Source organism: Perissodus microlepis, chromosome 4 (assembly GCF_051167445.1).
Source record: "Perissodus microlepis isolate ML-2025 ecotype Zambia chromosome 4, ASM5116744v1, whole genome shotgun sequence".
Classification (NCBI taxonomy): domain Eukaryota; kingdom Metazoa; phylum Chordata; class Actinopteri; order Cichliformes; family Cichlidae; genus Perissodus; species Perissodus microlepis.
In genome coordinates this window covers 23,906,217-23,930,510 of record NC_140464.1, presented here as the reverse complement: position 1 = coordinate 23,930,510, position 24,294 = coordinate 23,906,217, and the positions used below count along the sequence as shown (strand labels likewise).

The 24,294-nt window shown below is 39.9% G+C and overlaps 1 protein-coding gene across 5 annotated transcripts in view; it reads left to right on the top strand.

The window, feature by feature from the left end:
- LOC146388995 (myosin-10) overlaps nucleotides 1-24,294 on the top strand; it is a 76,844-nt gene that overhangs the window by 13,122 nt on the left and 39,428 nt on the right. For all 5 annotated transcript variants that reach the window (XM_084926611.1, XM_084926610.1, XM_084926613.1 and 2 more), the window contains exon 4: nucleotides 24,228-24,255. In XM_084926611.1, coding sequence (XP_084782737.1) covers nucleotides 24,228-24,255 — 28 coding nt within the window. The remainder of the gene's footprint in view (nucleotides 1-24,227; nucleotides 24,256-24,294) is intronic.

The window sequence follows — 24,294 nt, the reverse complement described above, 5'->3', positions numbered from 1 at the left end:
AAAATGTCATCATGTGAGCATGATTACAATATAAAGACCCACAAGACACAAGGCCATGACCCAGTTTGAATACCAACTAATTGTTTTTGAATTTCTGATGTAGAAGGACTGCTGTGATAAGCAGAACCTTTATTAGAGTTTATCAGTATTTAGACAGCTTTAGCCTGTCTGCTCTGAGCCATCGCGGTCACTAGAACAACAGTGTTCATGTCTCCCTGTTGTTTCTCTTGAGTCTTCTTTCACATCTGAGGGTTTTGATTCTTTAAATAGCGTGTTTATTTGTACCTGTTTCAGCTTTATGCGACAGTAAGAGGCCTTTCCCACTAGTACCTGCTCATGTTAACTTGGCAAGGCTCGACTCAGTTTTTAGGGTTTTTCATTAGGTGGTAATACCTGATACCTGGTACTTTTTTGGAGTACCTATTCGGCCAGGGCTCCAAGTGATCTGAGCTGATGTGGCTTCACTCAATGAGTCATGAGAGCGTCACCTCCACAAAATCAAATTAAAATTCAAAACCTGGCAAAGAGGGAAATGGCTACACAAAAAAACAATGCTGTGGTCCCTGAGTTTGACCTATATCCATAGACAAAGCAGAAGGCATACCATCACCATACCATGGCATTCGTGTCACATGCAAATGACATCACGGGACTTTCGGCAGCATCACTATAAAAACACCACACGCGTTAGGTGGTGCTGGGTTGTAATGGAAAACGTCCGAAGTCGAGTAGGTATGACTGAAAAAGGTCTATAACTGTCTGGTGGACCTGCTGCAGCTGTAAAGCTTCAGGGTTTGTGTGTCTGACTGATGTGCTGATGTGTTCTCTGGTCTCTGCTTTCAGCAACTCTCGCCACTCCAGGGAAGTCATAACTGGCCAAAAGTCACATTCAGTTATTTAAAAAATAAGAAAATCGCCCAAGTTTAGACCATGTGAAGAGGCCCAGCCAGTATATTGAGATATATATCTGCTTGTAGAGGTACATTTGTTTCAACAGAAACATGTCTTTTAATGGATCAAAGTACTAACACATACTAAATAAATCAAATCAAATCAGAAGTACTTCCAAATGGGACTTTAACTAACTTCCTCTGAGTCAAGTTGTGAACTCTCTGCCAGCTTTACCACATGGTTGTTGCTGAAACATTTCAGGCCTAAATTGACCTTGGATCTGATTTTTAAAGTTTGGTTTTGGAACTTTTAAGGTGGCTCATGTAGAGTTAGATCCCAAAGTTCTGGGAAAACAAATTTATATAACATGAGGTTAATGTTGCACCTTAATTATATAGCTCCTGTCTTTGTATATTTTCTTCAATGTGGTTTTCAAAACTTCGAATACACACACACACACACTCTTACCGGCCTATCGTGCCTTCAGAATGTGTTTGTCTCGATATAGGACACCTCTCTGGTGCCATCATTCTTCTCTCTGACCCCCTTTCTCTCTGTTCATTCTTTCGGACCCCTCACAACAGGCAGGGCAAACCAGGCAGTGGAATGAGGTCATCGCTGCTCCAGCTCTCCATACCTCACTGTGTTAAATTATACGAGCTGAGTCATTGTCAAGTTCTCATAGTTGTCCAAGCAGCCTGTTGCCCACTGCTGGGCTGCTGTGAGCAGAGGTAGATCACCGTGGATACATCTGCTGTCTATCTGTATATGCAACTAAAATAACCTACCCCTGGGATCTTGAATAGATGCGTCACTCTGAGTGGCACTATTTAGCTGGCTGCTTCTGTATGAATCTACTTCAGCCTTTTTAATATTTCTGCAGTCTTGCTCAGGATATCTTTTGTAGATCCATCTCAAACTATTTGGGATCTCCTACTGATTTCTTTCTCCTCTCAGCAAGTAGAGCAGCTGGCCTCTCTTATTTCTACCCCTTTACTGTTTCACTTACTAGTTTGTTCAGTCCCTTTCTTCCTTTCAACCAGAATGTTTTGGCTCTGAAGACATTGAAGAGGAAAAATTCCCCAAGTCCTTGAAAGCATTTTGGTCGCCTTTCACTTAACATGAAAAATACAAACCACAGCTCTGCTGGAAACTCTGTGGCAGCGCAGTTTTCTTTGTTCCTTCTGTCTCAGGCTTTGATCAGGAAACACAGGAGAACAAGTGTGGGGAATGTCCACATTCTCATCCCTTCTCCGTGTCAGGATGAAGCCAGGGTTACCATGGTTAGACCTCTGTTTAATTGACAACACCGTGTCTCAGTTTTCTCTTATTTCACCTCTCAACTGCTCAGGCCACAAGGCTCAGTTCATGACAGATTTGTCTGCAAGTATTGTAAGTATGTATTTGTGTTTTGTGTTCAGCAGTTTTCATCCATATTTTTTATCCTCTTATGAGTTAGTTGTCTGTTTCTTACTGCTGCTTCACTCTATGAGAAGGGTGCGCCTCACACTCAGGTTGGAACTGTATAATACAGTCATGTTACTGCCACTCGACTCACTTACAGGACTGGTAAGTGAATGCCACAGATAGAGTCACATATACTGACTGCACTCCATAGGAGTAGTTTGCTTGTCAAAAAATGTTCTGTATGCAACACAGCCTGGTTTGCAGCCTCACATCAACAAATTTGAAAAGCAGATTTTACAGTGACATTATTTTTATGCTGATCTCCATCACATGGTAGAGATCCAGCACATCTGAGAACACAGATGGTACTGTAGACACAACCTGTTTAGAAATAACTAAAAAAAGAAAAGCAAACCTACTGTCTCCTTCTACTGTAAAGACATTTTCTTTGCTTAGGTATTGTAGATCTCATTCCATATTTATTCTGTATACTCATCCTGACGTCAGTGTGATGAGCATCTGTCAGTATAAGGAAAATCTACTGTTAAAGTCAGGTGTAAATTCACACACAACCCATTGTGATTTGAATGGGAGGTGAGCCTTTATAGAGTGAATGCAACCTCAGAAATTAAAGTAATGCAATCACAAATCTTTTTCTTAAACATGAGAACTACAAGTCCCTCACTAAAGAATGCAGTGCATTTCCCTTAGTATAGGTCAGGGGTCGGCAACCCTGGGCACGTGTGCCAGGGTTAACTGATGGCACGACCATAGCTGGACTGGCCATCAGGTATACCGGGCATTTGCCTGGTGGGTCGATGGTGATTTTTAGTTTTTATGGGCCGATGATTTTTTTTCTTGTAACGGCATGAACAATGAAAGGTGGTGGATTGGCCAGATGCTGGCAGATGTGTAAAAATAATTCAGTTGTTTGCTGGTGGCTATGGCGGAGCTCCCACAGAGGGCAGCAGGTGGGTGAGGGAAAGAGGAGGCAGGAGGAGGAGAGACGCGAGGCGGCCACCGGTCCAAGTGTCAGGTGAACTGAACTTCAGGTAAGAAGTTATGACCTGCAGTCTGTCTGGGTCAGATATAAACCAAGTTTATGTGGAGTTTATTTTAGTTCTGCTGACTTTTTACAGTCGGTTACAATAACTCGTACTGCGTACTAGCTAGCATGATAGAGTTTCTATGCAGCTGGGTGGGTGCTTTGATGTTACTGATGTTGAACTTTATTTAATTCACAAAGTTAGTTAGTAGAGTTGCCAACCGTCCTGTAAAAAATGGAATGGTCCCTCATTCTGAGAAAATATTTTGCGTTTCGTATTGAGCTAAAAAGGAACACAGTTTGTCCCGTACTTCAGCTACAATGGAAAAAAGGCACAAAGCTGGAGTTTTTCTGCGTCTTTACGCTGTCAGCTGCTTCTTCTTTTCTCATTCTCTCCCTCCCCTGTTGTTACTTCAATCATGAAACTGATCAATGATCAGCTGATCGGCTTTTCTCTCTTGTTTGTTTATCGCCCACTTTGCGCCAGAAAGAGGAAACCAGCGGGTGTCGCGTTAAACAACAGCAGCACGTTTGATCAGCTGTTGTTAGAATTTATTCAATATTAATTTCTAGTATCAGCTGATGTTTGCTGGAGCCACAGCTGTAAAAGCTGCTGGTCCTGATATCGGTTTGGATATCTGGTGAGAGGGAAACATGAAACCAGGAGATGTCCTTACTGAATCATCAGAGCTGAACAGGTGATGGAGAAACAGGTTTACCTTTTAGGTGACATGAATGAGTTGAAGGGAAGTTATGAACTGTTTCTGAGAGACAAATAACACCAGGATCCTTTTCTATGTAGCTGACAGCTGGTAACTTGTGCAGGGGCGGGTCTAGCAAAGTGTTGCCAGGGGGCCAGGTAGGGCATCAACAGGGAAAAGGGGGCACAAAGAAATACTTTTCTTTCTTATTCTCATTTAAAATGTCTCGCTTTTAATAAATAATTATCTGAATCTTACAACCAAAGTTTTTATCTGATGTAAAATGTATAGAAATCACATATATACCAACAAGACAGCGTACATCACTGTCACAACAGCGTTTGTCCTCATTCAAAGGCTTTATGGCTTTTCCTGTAATACCTGGTGGGCCGGTCTCTAGTCAAAATGCCCGGGCAGATTTTTTTTGTCCCAGTCCAGCCGTTGGCATGACACGCAGTGAGTTAATCTGAGAATGTGGATTAAAAAAATAAATGGCCGGGCCAGCGATGCACATCGCAAATTAGCTCGTATAGACACATTAGTTCTGCCGCTTCTTAATGACGGTATCTTAGCTAACAACCCCAACTACCAGATTCAACTTGTAATTGGCTAAAAATAACTTAGCCTACTAGTGAGAGGGATGTTGCTAGCTGGCAGTTTTTTCAAGTGATGTTGAAATTTCCACATTCCGACACTTCAAATGCTTCAGGAGCACCGTGGAAATACACGTATACATCCGTAGACTCAAGACAGAATTCACAATGCGTTTTCGGGACTTTCAGGCGTATGGACCAGTTTTTTCTTTTCTGACCAAACCAGAAAGCTTTAATGAGCAGCTGGATTTGTTTTGCATTAACTGGCTAAGTTAATGCCAATTAATGTGACATCGAAATGCAGCTGATTAAAATGAAAAGCTCGACTCTGTGGGGGTCAAAGTTTGCAGAACTACGAACGCAGCTGGGATCCATAGCTGTGCGTGTTCATGGAGCTTGCATTTTCACCTGCTGGACATCACAAGTTTAACTGTCTTCAAAACATTGCAGAGGCCTTATTGACAGTATTTGGCTCTACATATCTGTGTGAGCAGATTTTCTCTCACATGAGTGTCCTCAGGTAGCCGTCTGAATGCTGGACACTCGGAGACCAGAGATCACATTAACATGTGTATCTCTGTATTAACAAACATGTCATATTGGCCCAGTTCATTTTTCTTATCATTGTTGTGAGATCTGTTGTATAGTTCATTTGCTGTTACGGAGTTCTTGTTATGGATAAAAAGTGTATTTTTTTGTTTCAAAATAGCTGATAACTATTCGCTGATAGCTGCAAATAAATGTAATTCTATAAAGTTGTTGTATATAGTGTGTAACTGTTAATATAGAGCATTATTAAATTATTGCTAATGCAGTTATATGGCACATTGACTTCTGAGGAAATTTTAGATGGCACTCATCATCAGAAAGGTTGCCACCCCTGGTATAGGTTATTTTTATCCAAATACAAATCACATATTAAAACCAGGCGACACTGAGTCAGATAGACTGGAATGTCTCCATCACAATGTCGTGTAGATAACTGAGGGAGGAAGAGGAGACATATTTAGCTTTTTTCACTATTGGTTGCTGACGTCCTCCTATTTTTAGTTCATAGCTATTATACTTTACTTATATCAAATCTGTCAATTAAAACTGCACATAAATGTTCTTAATTAACTATGACATTTAGGTGCATTACCCTTTATTTAACCTTTTTAGGAGGAATTTTCCCTTTACTTGATGAAGCACAGCTGCAGCTGTATTGGTTTTAAGCTCTGTAAGACAAACTGTGGGACATCTAAATATAGCTGCACTGCGATGTATACACATGCACTGCAGCCCTGAACTTGCCTAGTCATTTCCCAGCAGAGGTGCAAGTGAGAACACAAATGTCTGAAGTCATAGTAGACATTAATTAGGTTTTTAATCTGCCATCTTCCCAGTACAATACATCTGTGTGATGTTATATTGCACTGACTTGTGCTGATGTTACAACAACGCTGGAAAAAGTCTAATCAGTTTGTCCAATTAATGAGAACACAGAGGATGAGAACCATCTCCTGCTGTGTGAGGAGATTTTTTGATAATGTCTTAACCTTATCGCCCCAGTGTGTTTTACTTTTTGTTTTGAAATGTGTATCCAAAGCACATGTAGTGTTGTTAAAACAGGTCTGCAGATACTGGAAAAAGTGCTGTCGTGGTATATGTTTAGTTTCTCTTTCTCCCCAGAGTTGCAGATACACCTATATTTGAAATATATCCCCAGCAAAGCAGAGAAGGAAGATTCAGAGGTAACAAAACAGTCACAGAAGTGGAAAATGTCTTGGAACACAGAGATGTGAAGGAGGTGGGCTGTGCTGAAAGAGTTTGGGGGGGGGGGGGGGAATAGAGGCTTTAATTTTGAAGGGGATCCTTGGAAAGGGTTGCACAAGAATAAAAGATGGCAGAGCCCAACAGACAGGATCAAAGTTTAAGGAGGAATAACTACAAGGGAAGAGGAAAGACGGCAAAGACTGAAAAGGAGTCAGTGATGGAGATGGGCAAAAAGGAAGAAGGGGCAGAAGCGACACGGTTTATGGGGGAAACGGAGTAGAGGGTACAGGGGAAAGGCAGAGGGGGTGGCTAGCATTGTGCCTCACAATGGGGGCTTTGTGCAGTCTGGAGGGGGCTGGGACCAAGGCCCTGTGAGTGTGGGTGCAGGCAGGGAGGCCTGGAGTACAGAGTTCTTCCCTGGGAAATGGGGCCACTTGTTGGGGCAGTGAGGGCTCGAGTGGCGGACTGGTGAGGGGCACACCCAAGATCTGACTGACAAGACAGGTGTGTGTGTGTATTGAGGAGGGGGGGCAGTCAAAATGACTGTCTATACTCCGAACATACTGAAGCTATAACTTCCAGGGAAAGGGTGAAGCTTGTTCAAACAGCATACTTGGATGAGTGTACTGCAAATATACTCCGACTCATACATGCACACACACACAAATATATGTGAGGGGATGAGTCTTTAATGACAGGCAGCTGCGGAGTTTGTGGAGGATAAAATCATTTTTCTGTTTGGGGGTCATACATCATTTCTGATTTATGGTTACAGTCCTCTCCATGTGTAAACACTTAGAGTTTTCTCCTACCTAACCTGGACAGGGGCAAGGTCCGGAAAGCTGTTCTCTGTCAGTCATCTTGGTATCCTTGGTGTCTGACACGGCTTCTTTTTTTTTAACTACAAGTTGATGGACTTCAGAGTCTTGGTAGAAATGTAAAAATTCCTTAACTGTGTATGTTAAGAAGAATAAATGTATTATTTCTGCTTAGTTCACTGATTTGACTTTATCGCACTGATTTAGAATAGAATAGCCCTTTATTGTCATTGTACATGTACAATGAAATTGTGGATTGTGTTTTATTGCCCAGTGCCATAGTGTCACTTTTCTAAAAGGATATTTTTTGAGCTTTTTAGCCTTTATTTGGCAGGAATGTAGATGCATCATATGCCTGAGTAAATGGATCCCTACTTAAAATGGTTCAAATATTTTTTATTACAGTTTTGTGGATTTCCTTTTAGGGATACCAAAACCTCTTGGGTTTGATAATCTTTTCCTAAACCTAACCAAATAGATTTGCTGACTAAACATAACCAAAGAGCATCTGGAAAACATTGACACAATTACTACCTCGGTCTGGGTGAAAGTCCTGTTTTTGGCCTACCTATGCATGTCTAGTTTTTATAGCTCTGTATTTATTTCAAGCCCCAAATGTATAACTATCTACGTGAGATAGGCATTAGTCTACTATGTGTAGCTAACACTCTCAGCCCGAACACGGTGCCAATGTTTGAAAAGAGTGGTGAGGAGATGATTTAAGGTGGAGTCACTGTCATATATTCCCCTCGTTCTTCGATAGTGTTGTCATCAGAGAAGCATAGCACTGATGCCAGAAGCCTCAGCAGTACAGATACGATTACCTGCCGTCACTGCTCTCTCTCTGACAAACTCATAACCCTCTGAAGGCAAGAGAGAAAAGCAGCTGACTGCTCCATCACTGAGTTTAATGAGCAACTGATTACATGTGCATATTTACTGATCTGTAAGGTAAATATATGCACAGCAGTATAGCTACAGTACAAGGCTGCAAATCACTTTTTCCATTTTTGAGTTAACATTTACTCTCATAATTTCTCTTTTGAGAATTTACTCCACTTCTACTTGTTGCTGTTGCACAACATTAAGTTTGACTTATATTAGTTACACCCACTAGATTTTTGCTTAACCTTGTTACATTTTCAGATTTATTGTATTTTTTAAACATGTTCTTTCACTCGTTTTATCAGAGTCAGTCATCATCACACTGATACATTTTCCTCCCTATGATTGAATCCCTGCTCCCTCCCTGTGTGTCTGAAATTCCTGTGGGGCTGCAGAGCTTAGCGCTATGATATCAGAGGTACCAGCATAAACACACACACAAACACGTGAAAACCGCCTTGTCCTGTTGGATTATGGCAGGCCTAGCCATCACAAAGAACCACTGTGGACCAAACAAGCCCCCCCGATGGCTGCCATCTGCAATCGATTACATTGCCAAATGCTTGCTGCCATATCTTCCGCAACTGCATTCTCTCCCCTTTCATTTGGTGTAAAGGCAACACCCAACAGGACGAGGCTAATTTTATGCTCACTGTAGGCAAACTGTTATGCAGTACTTAAGCTCTGTTGGGGAAAACAAACCTGTGCGTATGTCACATCTATAGTTATGCAGCTCAGTGCGTCCACTGTCTTGCAAATTTGTCTTAGGGATAATGTGGATAGTATTTTGAGGGATTTTTGACAGTGGGTAGCCATGATGATCATGAGGGAGTTGTCCCTGATGTTCCACAGAAGAAAAAGAAGAAAGGTTTAAACCGTCTTAGTTCTTTTATATTATGTTCCCTACTATGCAATAGAGGTTTTAATAGTAAACACGCAGGTTGGTCCACTAAAAACATTATCTTTGGACTTCAGAGAAATCGCAGGTTTCTCATTTGTACTCTGCACTAGAACAGCGATAATCTTGTTTTAGTCAATGATGATCTAAATAGTGACTGAGCATATCAGAAGAGGAGACTGAACCCCACCCTCATTTGCTATTGTTGGAAATGGGAACATGACTGTGTGTTTCTGCTATTTGACAGCGCTAGTACTTTGTCTGGTATGGCCACTGTGTTCACTGAACCAAAAAAGTAGATTAAGTCTCAGCGTTGCTATGTCTCTCTACTCCATGTAGTATCCCATGTGTATGGATGTAGTGTTAATGTGTTGTGTTTCTTTTGTCAACCCGCTTGGACCAGTTTTTTCCAAAATGGAATTTTCAGGCAGTGTTTGAATATGAATATCTCCAAAAGCATGAAATTTTCACTGGCCTTTCGTACTGTCAAAATGAGTCAGGATATATATCTCAAGTACTGGCTACTTAAAATATGAAATACAAATTTAAGCAGTTCTACAAAGTATCAGTATTTATTTATAGTTCAGTAAGTATAAATAAAATAACAATTAAATTAAATGAATGACAAAACAAACTGATTTTCTCAGTTATAGTTAAAGATCTTTTAAATTTTTATTCCAATTAAGCTATCTACTGTTATTTTAGTTTTAGCCAGTACTGAAACATTTTTTGATGTATTTGTCCCAAATTACAGATTCTGATTCATTTTGATAGCAATAAAGGCCAATGAAAATTTCAGGCTTTTATCTTTAATAGTTTTCAAGATATTCATGCCTCAGATTTCAGAGTACAAAAAAAGGCCTGAAAGTGGGTCAACAGACCATTTTTCAAAAAATATCTTTTTAATAGTAGTGATATATAATGCATAAAATTATACCAATAATTGTAAATGTTCAAACTTTGTAACCAAAAATGTTTTATGCAAAATGGAGATGGTCGAGCAGAAGGCCCGTGTTGATTTGAGATGGAACGGCTCATATGTTAAACTGACCAGACTCATGAAAATAGCATGTTTACTCACTTCTCTTGTCATAGTAACTGAACAAGGGATAATTTTTTAAATAATTTATCCTTTTCAAATTTGTTAAAGCCTAATGTTTTACATATTATTATGGGCCTACAACTTTAAGCCTGGTTGACAGGTGACTAGTTTTGGTTAAGTGAAACTTTATTATCCTAACAGGTTGTTACTTAGCACTCCACCCACTAAAGTTAACATGGCCACTCCTGTTTCCAAAACCAACATGGCAGCAGCCAAAATACCAAAGCAGAGTCTTCAGGATGCAGACTCCATTCACCAATAGGCTGGTAGTTCATGTTTCATAGACATACTATGCCCCACAAAGTTGATTCTGTTCATGTGGACGTAGCGTTTTCGGTCTAAGACTGAAGAAGTCACTTGGATGAGTTTCCCCCACTGAAAAGTCTACATCCAGATGAACAGTTTTTGGGATTTACCCACCTGAATGATTGAGCATGCGTCAACACATACTATGGTTGCAATCATTCTCCAAAACATATTTAGGTGAATTCATGTAAGCACAGGATTAGCTGTGTCCATGGATGCTGAGATGCAGTGCTTCTCATTTCAACTCAATTTGGTTGAAGGTTCAATTTACAGATGTCTTCATCCTGTTTATGTTCTGATACCATTACAAAAGGATGTTGATCTGTAAACTGCTGTTCCTCGTTCGTCATGGTCTGTTTGGACAGTGCTGTTCTTTATTTAATAATCTGAATGGTTACTCTTCAAAGCTGATGCCAAATTTAGATCATACACGATAGAAGTTCATCAGATCGCCCACAGATGTGCTCCACACCACTCCAGCACCTCTTCATGAGAAACATGTGGGAACTGGGTGTAAACTCCTTTCTCTCTCACATTGTCTCTATCTCTCTGTCTATCTTGATACCCCTTACTTTCTCTTCTTTGAAAAATGTGCTTTGTGGGACTCAACATAGGAAAGACTCTAGAAGCCTACTCCCTGTGGAGTCCAGCGCAGACAGAATAACACAGGCTCTACATGTCGAACCCAAGCCGACGGGACATGGGGCCGAGAATATTAATTTGACATGCAGAAGTCTCTACATTCCAATCATATGCAACACTTTCTCAGACTTCCTCTAACCATTTTTTCACAGACAGCCATGCAGTGTTACAAATGTTTTTGGGGTTAAGGTTTTCTTGGCTCTTAGTATGAGCGCGCACTGATACTGTCTGTCGATACAGTCTAAAATGCTTTAGATATATCAGTCTTAATATGCCTGCTAGGTAATCTAATAAATAATAATAGTGTATATTTTATAGGTTGATATATTGGTGCAGTGGTTAGCCTTACAGCAAGAAGATCCTCGGTTTGAATCTGCTGGCTGGAACCTTTCGTTGCGGAGTTCTCCGACTTCCTCCCACAGTCAAAAGGCATGGATGTTTGTTGAACTGGCAGTTCTAAATTGGCAGCAGGTGCGAACGTGAGTGTGTCTCTGTTAGATAGACTGGTGAATAATACAAGGTGTACCCTGCCTCCTGCCACATGACAGCTGGGATAGGCTCCAGTAACCTGGAACTGGATAAGCTGAGGTGGATGGATAGATTTTATATTGCCATGAAAAAGGCTTTCTATGAGATTAGCTTAAGTGGGTATTATTCCCAAGAATCTTGTTTACAAAGGGTTGTAGATTTTCTGTCCTTCCGTTTCCAGTAGTGTGTTTGAAAAACTGTATAATTGTTAGCTGCAGCTCTGTCTCATCTTAAACCTGTGGCTGTTGTGAAAATTCAAATTTCTCCTTTCATGCCAAAGACAGTTGAACACACTTCTTATCAGCCGGTATCCCAAATGTAGTTACATACTCCACTCTTTCCCATTGTGTCCTCACACTCCTAACTATATGTATGTCTAATAAGGGAAAATGCCAAAGGTAATGGAGAAAAGGGTCAGATTTATTTATTATAAAAAATAAAAATTCATCCTTGTGGTTTAAAATGTGTGTGAGAAAGAAAGATATGGAAAAGAGAGAGAGAGAGAGAGAGGAAAGCCTAACATGCTCCAGAAAGGGAAGCTGAAGGTGTAAATGATGATAAAACCACCTCCTCTGCCACTCCCAGGTGGTCCCTCACACACTGGTGTTATTTCCAAGAGGGTGGAGACAATCTATTTCTGTCTGTGATCTCAGCTGCCAACTGTCATCACTATCCCACGAGTGACACAGAAACATCCTTAGGATTTAGTTTGCAAGCGAGTCAGTATTTAAAGCTGGAAAGCTCCCGTTTCAGTACTGTTTTCTTTCTGTCTGCCTCCTATCTCAGTTTCCTCCTCTTCATTCTGCTATCTGGTCGCGTCGCACCACACCCTCCTCTTTCTTACTGCTCTCTTCCCTCTCATGGGAAGTATTCGCCTATGCCAGATGCACAGGGGAATGTCCTGTGACTGTCAATGGGATCTAGTATAGTCTCCACCCTTTTGTTCATTTGTTGATGGTGTGAAAATGATGCGTCTCACTGGCACATTTTAAATTGTTTTTTCCTGGCATGGAGAAGGGTTTGATTATTGTGTTTAGTTGATGATGGAGCACATCAGTTTCTGAGTAGGAAAGCAGGCCTCATTTCCCTTTAATGCCACCTCTGTTGCACCACCAGCCTGCTAAAAACAACGCCTGTTCCACACCCAAGAGGCCCCAGTGCTGGAATCAAGGGAAACCAGGAGCAATCAAATTCCAGGACACACACACACACACACACACACACACACACACACACACACACACACACACACACACTGACTGGTACTTGCAAAGGGCCTGGCATCTCGATGGGGCTTTCTGCCCTTCTGTTCTTGTGAATGCCTAACTGGCAGCTGGTTCAACAGCATTACATTGAGAAATGCACTTGAGCTGTTTAGTCAGTCAGCAGTTACAAATGGCCATATGTAAAGAAACGAACAGTACAAACGAACAGTACAAACGAACAGTACAAACGAACGTCCTACGAACGGCAGTAGCTCAAATATAAGCTGGAATGTCTTTAAATGTTGCATTTTTTGTCCTTAGCTGAGAGTCATAAAGCTTTTCAGTGCCTCTTAACAATTTGGTTTTATGCCAAATAGTAACAGAGCTCACAATTTTACTACATCAATGTCTTAACAACGTTAGTGGGATGTTGTTAAACCATCATCCATTCACTGCAGCTTACTCTGCTCTATACCCATCCAGGGAAACAATACTGTCAATAAACACTCAACGGACACTTTGTTAGGTATATCTTGATTGTACTGTGTACTAGTACTACTTATTGCACTTATTGTACTGGGTACTAGTACTGCCTTATTTGCTTGTGAAATAGGAATATGCCAGAATTCAGAGGAATCATTCCTCTGAAATTTTGGTCCATGACATGGTAGCATCACAGTTGCTGCAGTGAACTCAGTCTCGTGTTTAACAAACCAGTTTGTTGTGCTTTGAGCTTGGTGACATGATGTGTTGTGTTATCCTGTTTGAAGCAGCCGTCAGACTGCACACTGCATCAACCATCCCTTTATGACAATGTAGTCATAAAGGGAGGAACACAGTAAGCAGCAATACTCGGATAGATTTGTGAGTCTAAACAATGCTCAGTTGATACTAAGGGGTTGAAAGTGTACCAGGAAAATATCCCCAACACCATTATAGCTACCACCAGCCTAAACAGTTGATACAAGGCCGTTTAGGCCGCATTTGGCAACAACATGCTTTTCATTTATCATCTGAATGTTGCATCATACCAGGGAATGTTTTTCCACCCTTCTGTTGTCCACTTTTGGTGAGCCTCTTGAATTATAGCCTCGGTTTCTTGTTATTAGCTGACAGGAGCAGCACCTAGTGTGGTCTTCTGCTGCTGTGATCCATCTGCTCCAAAGCTCAAGGTGTATTCAGAGATGCTCTTCTGTTACCTTGGTTGTAACCAGTGAATGTTTGAGTTACTGTTGCCTTCTTATTATCAATTCAAAGCGGTCTGTACATTCTCTTTTGACTTCTGGCAAAAACAAGGTGTTTTCTCTAGAAACCCTAGAAATGGTTAAGTGGAAAAATCTCAGTAGGTCAGCAGTTTCTCGAGTACTCAGGCCAGGCCTCCGGCTCCAACAACCACGCCACATTCAAAGTCCCTTCACCATGCTGGATTTGAACTTTAACTAGATGCGTTGACCATTTCTTCATGCCTAAATACATTGAGTTGTTTGGTTGATTAGATATTTATATTAACGAGCAGTTGAACAGTTGTAACAGTAAAGTGAGCATTTAGTGAAGAAATTCTTATAATTCATTTAAATCTTGAGGAAATCGGGATTAAATCTTCTGTTTACTTCCTCTCTTATTGTTCTGTGCTCTTAAGTTTTGTCATTATGTTAAAAAAGAGTAGGTGAACATTTGCACAAAGTTGGGGTGAAAACTGCTACGCTAAACATTCAAATGAAACCATTAAACATAAAAATATAACATTAAATGCTTGACATGTATACAGAAATAAAAGGAATTACGATGGAAATAACCTTATAATTTGATATAAGCCAGAGTCTAAAGTGCCCTGAAAACAGTCCAGTTCTCCCTCACACACAAACACACACTGTTGGTGCGTCTGTCTCTAGCTACTTTATAGCTAACATTTGTACATTTGGTTTATTGGTTGTCTTGGATCAATCCACACAGACTTCAAAAAGGTTCGGCGCTCTTTTTGGCTCAACATTCACTTCGCTTTCTGTCCGAACACACGTTTAGAGGGAATATGTGATAAGGTAACCCTGATGATTTCATGTATTTTCTTGGCTTGTCTTTGTGGCCTAGTGTGTTTTTTTTTTTTTTTTCTTTCTTTTTTCTTCTTTACTCCATTCCACACCAGAGATTGTGTTAAGTGAGTGTTTTTACTACCTTAACTGCCTTTTAGATAATATATAATGTCTAAATGTGTCTGTTTTATTGAAGTTGCTGTTTGAGGATGTGGCACATTACATATTAGTCTTCCTTAATCATGTACTTAACTGTGTTAAGTGTCCTTCTCATAATCGTTAGGAAGCTTCCAAGTGACAGTTACACACTGCAGGTACCCACAGACACTCCCCAGATCACACTGACTGTTTGCTACTTCCACTGTCTGGGAATGTGAATGAGCGCTCTCTCTCTCTCTCTCACACACACACACACACACATAGCCAGAGCCTTTCTTTTGTTTCAAGTAGCTCTGGATTCTCTCTCTGCTCCTTTATGAGTAATCAGAGTTCCATTTTTATATTACCTTCATATCTGTTGTGAGCAGGGAGTTGAGTGTGCATGAGCATGTGCAAGTGTGCATGAGTAATCCCCACAACATATAACAGTTTATGAGAGAGCAGCTCACTGGCCGTCACTCAGGATTTCTAATGTGTGTGAAGTGGTTGCCATGGTGCTATGATTTTCACTGTGTGCAGTTGCGTTTTACGACTTCTTTTATGAAGCAAATTGTGGGAGCTTGTGCTTCAGGGTGGAAAAAATGTGTTACATCCAGTTGCAAAGACCCCCTGTTTTAATACCCTTTCCGTTGCTTTTTATTCATAATCAGAAAGCTGTGATTTGTATCAAAATGCGTGTGAAAGCATTGAGTGCAAAGAGGTGTCAACTTTTCCTGTTTTGTCAACGTGATGACCGCAAGTATTGGATTATTGAAAATGAACACAAGTGTGCAGTGTTTGATAGCTGTCTGATTCATGTGCATAAACTTAAAACATCAGCTTGCAGCAGTTGTAAGCACATTATGTTGATTTAGACTTGAGCTGCATTGGACTGAAGCCACAATGCTGAGGACCATTGACAATAAATGGGCACAATTATGATTCTTGCACTAAGAATGTTTTTGTACACTAAGGTCTGGTTTCAGCTTGGGATGTGGAGTGTTTTTGGTGGCTGTGGTGAGAAGATTGGAGTTTAAATGAGAAATTTTCTTCTGCCCTCCGAGTAATGCTCATGGCTGCCCAGTATTTTAAGAAAACCCATTTCACTCACAGCTTTAAACGAAAGTCTCATTGTTTATCTTTTCATTCGAACTACAAGTCATCATTTTAGGTGATGACTGCAAGGGTTTTTTTTAAGGTTATATAATGTTTTATGTGTTCCAAGCAGTGCTGTTATGGAGCTATGAAAACAAAAGATGGACCATATTTGACTCTTTTAATCTTTGGGTCTCCTTTTAACCAAAGTAACATGGGGTCAAAAAAAATATTTCACAGTTTGAAAACTGAACTGAAAACTTGACCCAGGAGAGGAGCGCTAAGGCTGCATAAGGTTAAATAAGGTTGATAATAGGGGGGGTTATGATAATGACTGAGGCTTTTGTGGAGACGGAGGGAAATGGGGGCAAAGCTTTGGAATGTGTGGAATGAGGGTTTGTTTAATCCTCATGGGGGATAAATTATTAGCAGCAAAGGGAAACCCTGCTGTGCAAGACAGGAACGTTAAGCGACATTCATGCATACAAGTGCCAGCATTATACGTCCTCAGTTTGCACTGTGGACATATTTAAATTGACTGGAGTGCAAAATAGTCTTAAGAAATGTTTCATTGTGTGCGTGAAAACAACAAATAAATTTTTTATAGTGCGGTCAAGTATTTGTTTTTATAGCTTTCTTCTTTCTACCTTGGTATTGAAGCGTTCCACCTCTCAGTAAACTACCATATGTCATTGTAGTAATACTGATAAAAATCTGCTTTTTTTGACTCGTTATTCACCTTAGCTGAGCTGAATGAACAGCCTATTTTATTTCCGACTCACATTAACATCAACTAATGACCTTTGAGTTGTGGTGGAGGAAATAACTAAAGCAACTAAAAGCTAAGTTGATGAGGTGTTTAAATGAAAAACATCTGTTACTGTGAAAAAGTGATTTTGTCTCCAGCAAGTTCCCCCCTCTTTTGTGGTGTGAGTGATCTGGCTTTGCCGCATTCGTGGGGGGTAAAAGGGGAAATGAGAGCAACCGAGAGAAAATGAAGCACAAAGGGGGTGAAGATTTAGTGAGACAGTAATGAGCTACTGGAAAGGAAGCACATGTTCAGTTTGACTGGTCCACCTACGCCTAGCCAGCATGGCATCCTGGGTAAATATGACCCTGCCGTTGGTTGCTGTGGTGATTTAGGAAACAGGAGCTGCCAAGAAGGCCAAGGTGGCAGCAGAGGCAGGGTGAATGCACCTACTAATTCATTCAGATAGCACAGGTCACAGTAAACCGTTTCAGGTGATTTTTATAGAAGACCACAACAAAAATGTAACAAAAGCGCAAAAATTTCATTTACAGTGAAACAATGACCATACGTTATAACAAATAGACTACTAAACAGTATGCACATAATGTCAGGGCTCTGTGTGTGGGCAGACGGAGATGAGGATCCAAATGCAGGACTCGAAGACAGAATGCAACTGAAAACCACAGCTTTATTGCTGGCATGAAAACAAAACATGAAGAAACACACAGGCATAATCTGATGGTACGACACGACACTGAGCACGGCAAAACACAGGGCTTATATACACAGGTTGGTAATCAGGGAATGGGCAACAGGACGGAGACACAGCTGGGAGGGATTGGACTAACGAGACAGGGGGAGCAAAGCCGCACACACTAACATAAGACATAGACTTTCACAATAAAACAGGAAACAAGAAACCACCAAACAAAGACGCAGACACGACACTGAGAGACAGACTAGACACTGAACTAAACCTGCAATAAACATGAGAACACAAAACCTAAGAACTAATCCTGAAACAAGAATAACTGAAACATAGATTCCTAATAATAATCATCATCATCACCAACAAGAGCACCACAAGAGAATAAGAAAACAATCCATAATGCAAAAAACACACCAAAACATAACTCAAAATACTGGGTCAAACTGACCCAGAACTGTGACACATAATCTTTCTTACATGCAGTCTTAACACTCAGTGCAGCCCAAACTCACACAGGCCTAGAGAGCAGTCAGCGAATATCTGGCAACTACCAGTTGCTAGGTTACAAGGCATACTTCCTCACCTGGTTGGAGAATGGTTACTGGCAGTCAGAAGGTGAAAATTGGTTGCAAAGAGGTATACAGTGGTTCAGTGGAAACCTCCTTGTGATTGCTTTGGTCATTGACACATTGTATCCTGTAGTTTGCACGGAAAACACCAACTTGACTGCAGACTACATTATGAGCAGAAGAACACAGAATGTTCAACTTCAAAGTAAAAGTTTCACCTTTTGAAATGTGCTGGTTACAGCATTGAGGCACACGTTTTAGAGGGACATTCTCCATTTGTAGTTTGATTCTGCACTAGAGGTGGATAAACAATGGAAATATAGATAAAATTATCAACACACCAGCGCTACATGCATAGCTTTATCACTCGTTAGACTTCCAGGAGTCTAGGCACTTACCAGATTAGTTGGACAAGGTGAGCAGTTTAGTTTAGTTTATTAAGATCCCCATTAGCTGCAGCAGTCCAGCAGCTGTTCTTCCTGGGGTCACACATTTTTAGATTTTGACGGTGCGCCCTAAAACCTAAAACAAATCCAAACAACAAAAACAGCTCCTTAAGATCAATCTAGGCTCATCTTAACAATTTCTAACTGTTATCAAAAATTCAGACCAAATAAATATTGTTTTAAAAGTTTTCTAAATCCAGTTTTGCTGGTTTCTTGACAGGAAAACGGTGGCCTGTGAGAGATGGCTAATAAATATAACTGACACTAAAAGTGAATAATAATGGTGATACACACAAAATGTATCTAGTGTCACTGAGTAGCTGTATTGTTATACCATCATTAATGCAGCAGATATATTGTTGCACACTCTCTACTTGATGGATCACTGTGTGCTTGAACATGAGGCTTTGTGCAAAACTCCCCTCTGGCAGGTGAAGTCAGTGTTACCTTTATTTTGTGTGGCCTCACAGGGGAAAGAAATCAGAAAGAGGACACTAGATTAAAGGAATGATTGTCAATCAGTGGAAAAGCTGAAAGGTGTAGGATGTTGACTGAAAAATATATGGCTGGATAAAAATCACAGGAGAGCATCAAAGGTGTGATGGGTAAATAGATGTCTGATAAGCAGAGAATGAAGTGACTGCGACTCTAGTGGAAGTCCAAGGTTGTGTGTGTTTGTGTGTGTCTGCCAATCCCTTTTTTTTCCAGTACAAACAAGATTCGTTATTTTTATCCCCTTTCCATCTGACAGAACTGATAGCTTGTGTATATGTTGCTTGTCCACAAACACACTCACACATCTAAACACCACTTCCATCAGCCCCATCTGTTACCTTATAACAGATGGGGCAGACACAGTGCAGAAAAAAAGCCTGTCTGCCTTTTTGTGTTGGATCACATCAGTTGACAGGTGCAGAGTTTGCTTTATTCTTTTTCTTTTTTTAACGTTAGCAGACACATACAGCAATATCTTAAAATATCTGGGTCTGATTGTATTACTACTGACTACCAGAGATGGGCAGTAACGCGTTACTTGTAACTGAATTAACTACTGTAATCCGATTACTTTTTTCAAGTAATGAGTAAAGTAAGGGATTACTATTGCAAAAACGGTGCGAGAGTGTCTCATGACAATGACGTAAGCGAGTGCGACGTTCGTGGCAACAGCTGTGTGCAGATCAACAATGGATAATATATCGAGTGCGGGAGAGAGTATGAGCGTGCAGCGTTTAAAGTGTGGAAGTACTGACCTTACTTTGAGTTTGATTACGTAAAAAAATGACAAAAACATTAGCGTCCGCTAGGGCTGCACGATTTTGCATAAAATGAGAATCACGATTTTTTGGCTTAGAATTAAGATCACGATTCTCTCACGATTTTCTTTTCCAGTATAAATATTTATTGCACTTATTAACTGCACATCAACTTCGTAACAGTTGAGACTGAACAAAAACAATAAATAAACATAAAAACAACAAATGTCTCACGTTTTGTGGTTGCCGCAAAATGTTGTACTGCTTGAAATTCCGTCTCCACCGTTGCTCGACACTGCGTGTATAGAGCAGGTAGTGCAACAATAGAAAAATAGTTGCGGGACGGCACTGTGTAGCGTTTGTCTAGGGTGTTGATAATTTTCCTAAATCCCTCGTTTTGCACAGTGTTGATGGGAGCCATATCACTTATCAGGTGATAAGTGATAGCCTCCGTAATTTCTTTGTGCCTGCGGGAGTTCGACGGGTATAGGGAAGCGCTGTATAAGGTTCCTGTTATTGATGTTTGGGTGGTTGACCGGGACGGATTTTCTCCAGTCACTTTCTCGTCATCCCTGACGTGCTCTCCGTTGTTTTTTCCCTGCTAATTTTAGCATCACACGGCACAGCTTCTGTATCACGTGGTATAAGGCTCCGCCCTTGTCATTTGTTGAGCAGGAAGAGTGAGCGCTTGTTTTCATGCAGATTACGTCCCGGATCAAAATGCGGTACAATCGTCGTCGTCTTTTTTTTGTTTGTTTTTTTTTGTTTTTTTTGAAATCGTTGTCATTTGGAAATGAGATCGCACATAAGTATGAATCGAGATCGCGATTTTCTAACGATTAATCGTGCAGCCCTAGAGTCTGCTGTTCACTGCGTGGGAAGAAAACTTATTGTTACAGCGAAAAAATCCCCTAAACTTCCAAGCAAGCACCGAGTGCGCTACGACGTAATGTGAAATTCACAGAGAAACTCGCGGATTCTTCAACGGACCGCTGCGGCACACCTGCACCAGGGTAAACCTCCGCCTACCCCACTCCTGCTATACAGGTGAAAATAGAAGAACAGGACCGCTGAGTCTTTGACTTTATTTATTTTCTGCTGTGTTTCACTTGCATTTATTTGAAAGAGTGAGTGTAAACACAACAAAAATTTTTATTTTATATGCTGGAATGTGCAGAAAGTAGGTTCAAATGTTAAACAAATTTCTTCCAGTCAGTGAATGTTGCATATAATTAAATTTTTGCTTGATGCATAAAGTTAAAAGATTAAAACTAATAAAACAAGTTTTAAAAAGAGACTTTTCCATTTGATTACATTTTGTATGATGGATTATGCAGAAAAAGTTGAAGTGGGCTGAAAGATCTATCGCTTTATCACCTATTCAGGTTGTAAATCGTGTTTTTAAAAACTAACTAAGTAATTAATTACTTTTGAAAATAAGTAATCAGTAAAGTAACGGGATTACTTTTTTGGGGAAGTAATCAGTAATTAGTTACTGATTACTTTTTTCAAGTAACTTGACCAACACTGCTGACTACTGACAAGCTGCTGCCAGAAGAACAAAACATAATTTCTGTGTATCAGAACCTATGTTTCTGGGAACTAACCTGGCACATGCTGTTTAGGTCATAAACTGCCATTTGGGCTTGTCACAGTTGTACTGTATGCATCATTTAAACACAAAAATCCAAAATCACGCTGAATTTTTTGGGATTGTTCTGTTCGAATTGCCATCAGGTGTTAATTTCAGAAACATGAGGTCATGCGCCTCCCCTGTTTAAACCTGTAAACACCTGATGTTGTTCAGAAGCTGTGTAGTTAGTATGTGTTTGGTTTTAATTTTCATGAGGGGTTACATGCTGTTGCGTGAGTGTCCGATGGGACTTTTGGGCCTGTTTAAACCAATATTGGGTAAATCTGATGAGCATCAGGTCTCAGACTATAAAACACAGGCAGGATGAGTTATCAAACTTTGACCCGAGTTTAAAGGCAGCCTGATTGTCAGGGGAGATGATGCCAGTTATATCTGCATACATTAGGCTTGAATCTTTGTGTTGCATCTTATCTGCCCTACATTTACATCCGTGATTCTTTTTTTTTAATCAAACAAAGCTGATTTTCCGTGGAGAGAAAAGAGAATCCCCTTTTAATGTTTTCACATGAACACACTCGCACACACTCATTTGTCACCTGCTTTTTGTCACTTAAAGGAAGTTTCCGCTTTAGTACACAACAAAAGGACATTTCTCTAGGGAAATATAACACCTTAAAGACTGTTTGAGCCACCTGTGAAAACTGAGCCATGTCAACAAGGTGTGAGTAAATTTCTGTGCCAAGTCCTTTAAGCTGAACTATCATCTCTGCGGAGCGGATGGCTTTTAGAGAGACCACTGTAATTATCCATTAGAGCTTTTAGTTAATCGCCATGTTTTTGTGAACCAGCTTTATTCACACATAAAAAAGAAGCACTCAACAAGAGTACTTTAAACATGCGAGAAAAACAGGACTTTACCTGCAAGCATCTAATGTAGCCACAGCAAAATAGACCCTCTGTGATGTCTAACAGTAAACCTGCTGCTGTTTCCCCAGCACTGATTTGTAGTTGTGATACGTTCCTTTCAGTTTCACTTTTAAAAACATAATTTATTCAGATGCTTCCTTGATCAAGTCATATGTCAAAACAATAAATAAGAATAAAATAACATGTTTTGTCCCCATGTCATCATTAAATGTGTGTTATAGATATTTTGTTAGCAGTAAGGCATTCACCCTTATGCTGCAGCTGCTCCTCGGCTCAGTGCACGTTTTTACCCCCTGGCCTTTGTCATAGGCACATGTGATGAGGTAATTTCTTCTGTGTTTTCTGTCTCCTAAAGGGCAAAGCGATGATGTCAGGCTTCATTCTTCACATGGTACACAAGCAGATGGTTTTAGGTTTAGTTCTAGGTTATGACTGCAGGTATTAGTCACAGTAAACAGCTACTTAGAAGGCATGGTTTTTATTAAGTGGCTGCTCTCGTATGAACTAGTAAATGGAATGATGAGTGATCTTTGTATATTTGAAGTTGTACTTGAGGCTCTAAATAAGTGTCAGGAAAAATATTTTTTAACTGCAAATCGTTTGTTTCTTCAGAGATGACTGTGATTTTTAAAGTTCTTTTCTCATCATTTCTTGTTCTCAGTCTCTTGAGATGAAGTATGCTTCTTGGCTGTAGTCACAAAGGCCTCAGTTTCACCAAATCAGGTGTCTGTAGCTTAGAAAACCTCAGGGAAGATTCATAGAAAGTGTAGTATGCTATGAAACTGATAAATGTTTGAAGTAGATACATTACATACATTAGATACCTAAAGTAATTATTTAAACTAGGTGAAATGGCTAAAAATAATACAACGTACGTCAGTTTTGAGTTTAAATAGATTCAGCTTCTGTAGTTCACTAAACCATTTTAGTTTTTGACACTATGAAAGGTTCACAATAAATTCAATTGTTTTAAAAATTGTATTTTGGAGAAAGGCAAAAACGTCATTTTTTTTCTTCTGAATTTGTCAAGACTTGGGAGAACAAGTTAATGTATATAAAAATAACATATACTCATTGCTTAGGTTTAGGGTTAGGTTATGACTTAAATGTCAGAAAATTGAAAAAATATCTGAAAAAACATGAGTAACCCTGTAAGACCCAACCTATCAAAAAATAGCCTAAAATTCAGATTTTTGGAACTGAGATTTTTATTAACCCTTATAACAAAATCCGCTTTTTTTTTTTTGCTGTATCATGTTGTGTATGATATATTTTAATTATATATATATATATATTTTTTTTCTATCACATTCGATACATTGGGCAGAGTTTTGTCCATAACATTTTGAAATTATGGCAAATATTGATCATGTTGATGAGATTGAGGTCTCAAAAACTCATGTATCAAATATGATACAAAGGGTATTATAGGGTTAATTGTTAGTGTTAGTTAACATCTCTTAAAAATTTTAAATCTCTTCACAAGATCATATTAAAAAAGTCTGGATTTGCTACCTGGTCATCTGCAAGATTAAACCTGCCATATTACCAAACATGTCGTGTTTTCAAACATATTTTTAAGTCTTTAAATTAGCCCAGAGTTTCTGTTTGATGATAAGCATGTCAGTTCCCTGCTGGCTGTGGTGAAAAATGCATTCCTAACACACCTCCTTTATAAACCTCAGTGTTCATAGAGCAGTATGTTTGTCCTGTTATTCTCAGGAAATTCTCAGGAAAATGCAAGCTGTGTTTATGTACGTGTATGTACTCGCAGTCAGGATAGCTCCAGTATTAGCCTGGTGAAAACTATTAAACTGTTATGTTCCATTGTATGCGACAGCTTAGCCATTGAATGCTATCTCTGTAAGTCAAAATGAATGACTAAACAAGAGGCAGTATAAAGAGATGCTTTCTTTCTTTTTCTGTTTTCTCTGAACAGACCGTGAGGACCAATCAATTCTTTGCACGTGAGTACTGCAACTCTTAACTTCTCTTTTCTACTTTTG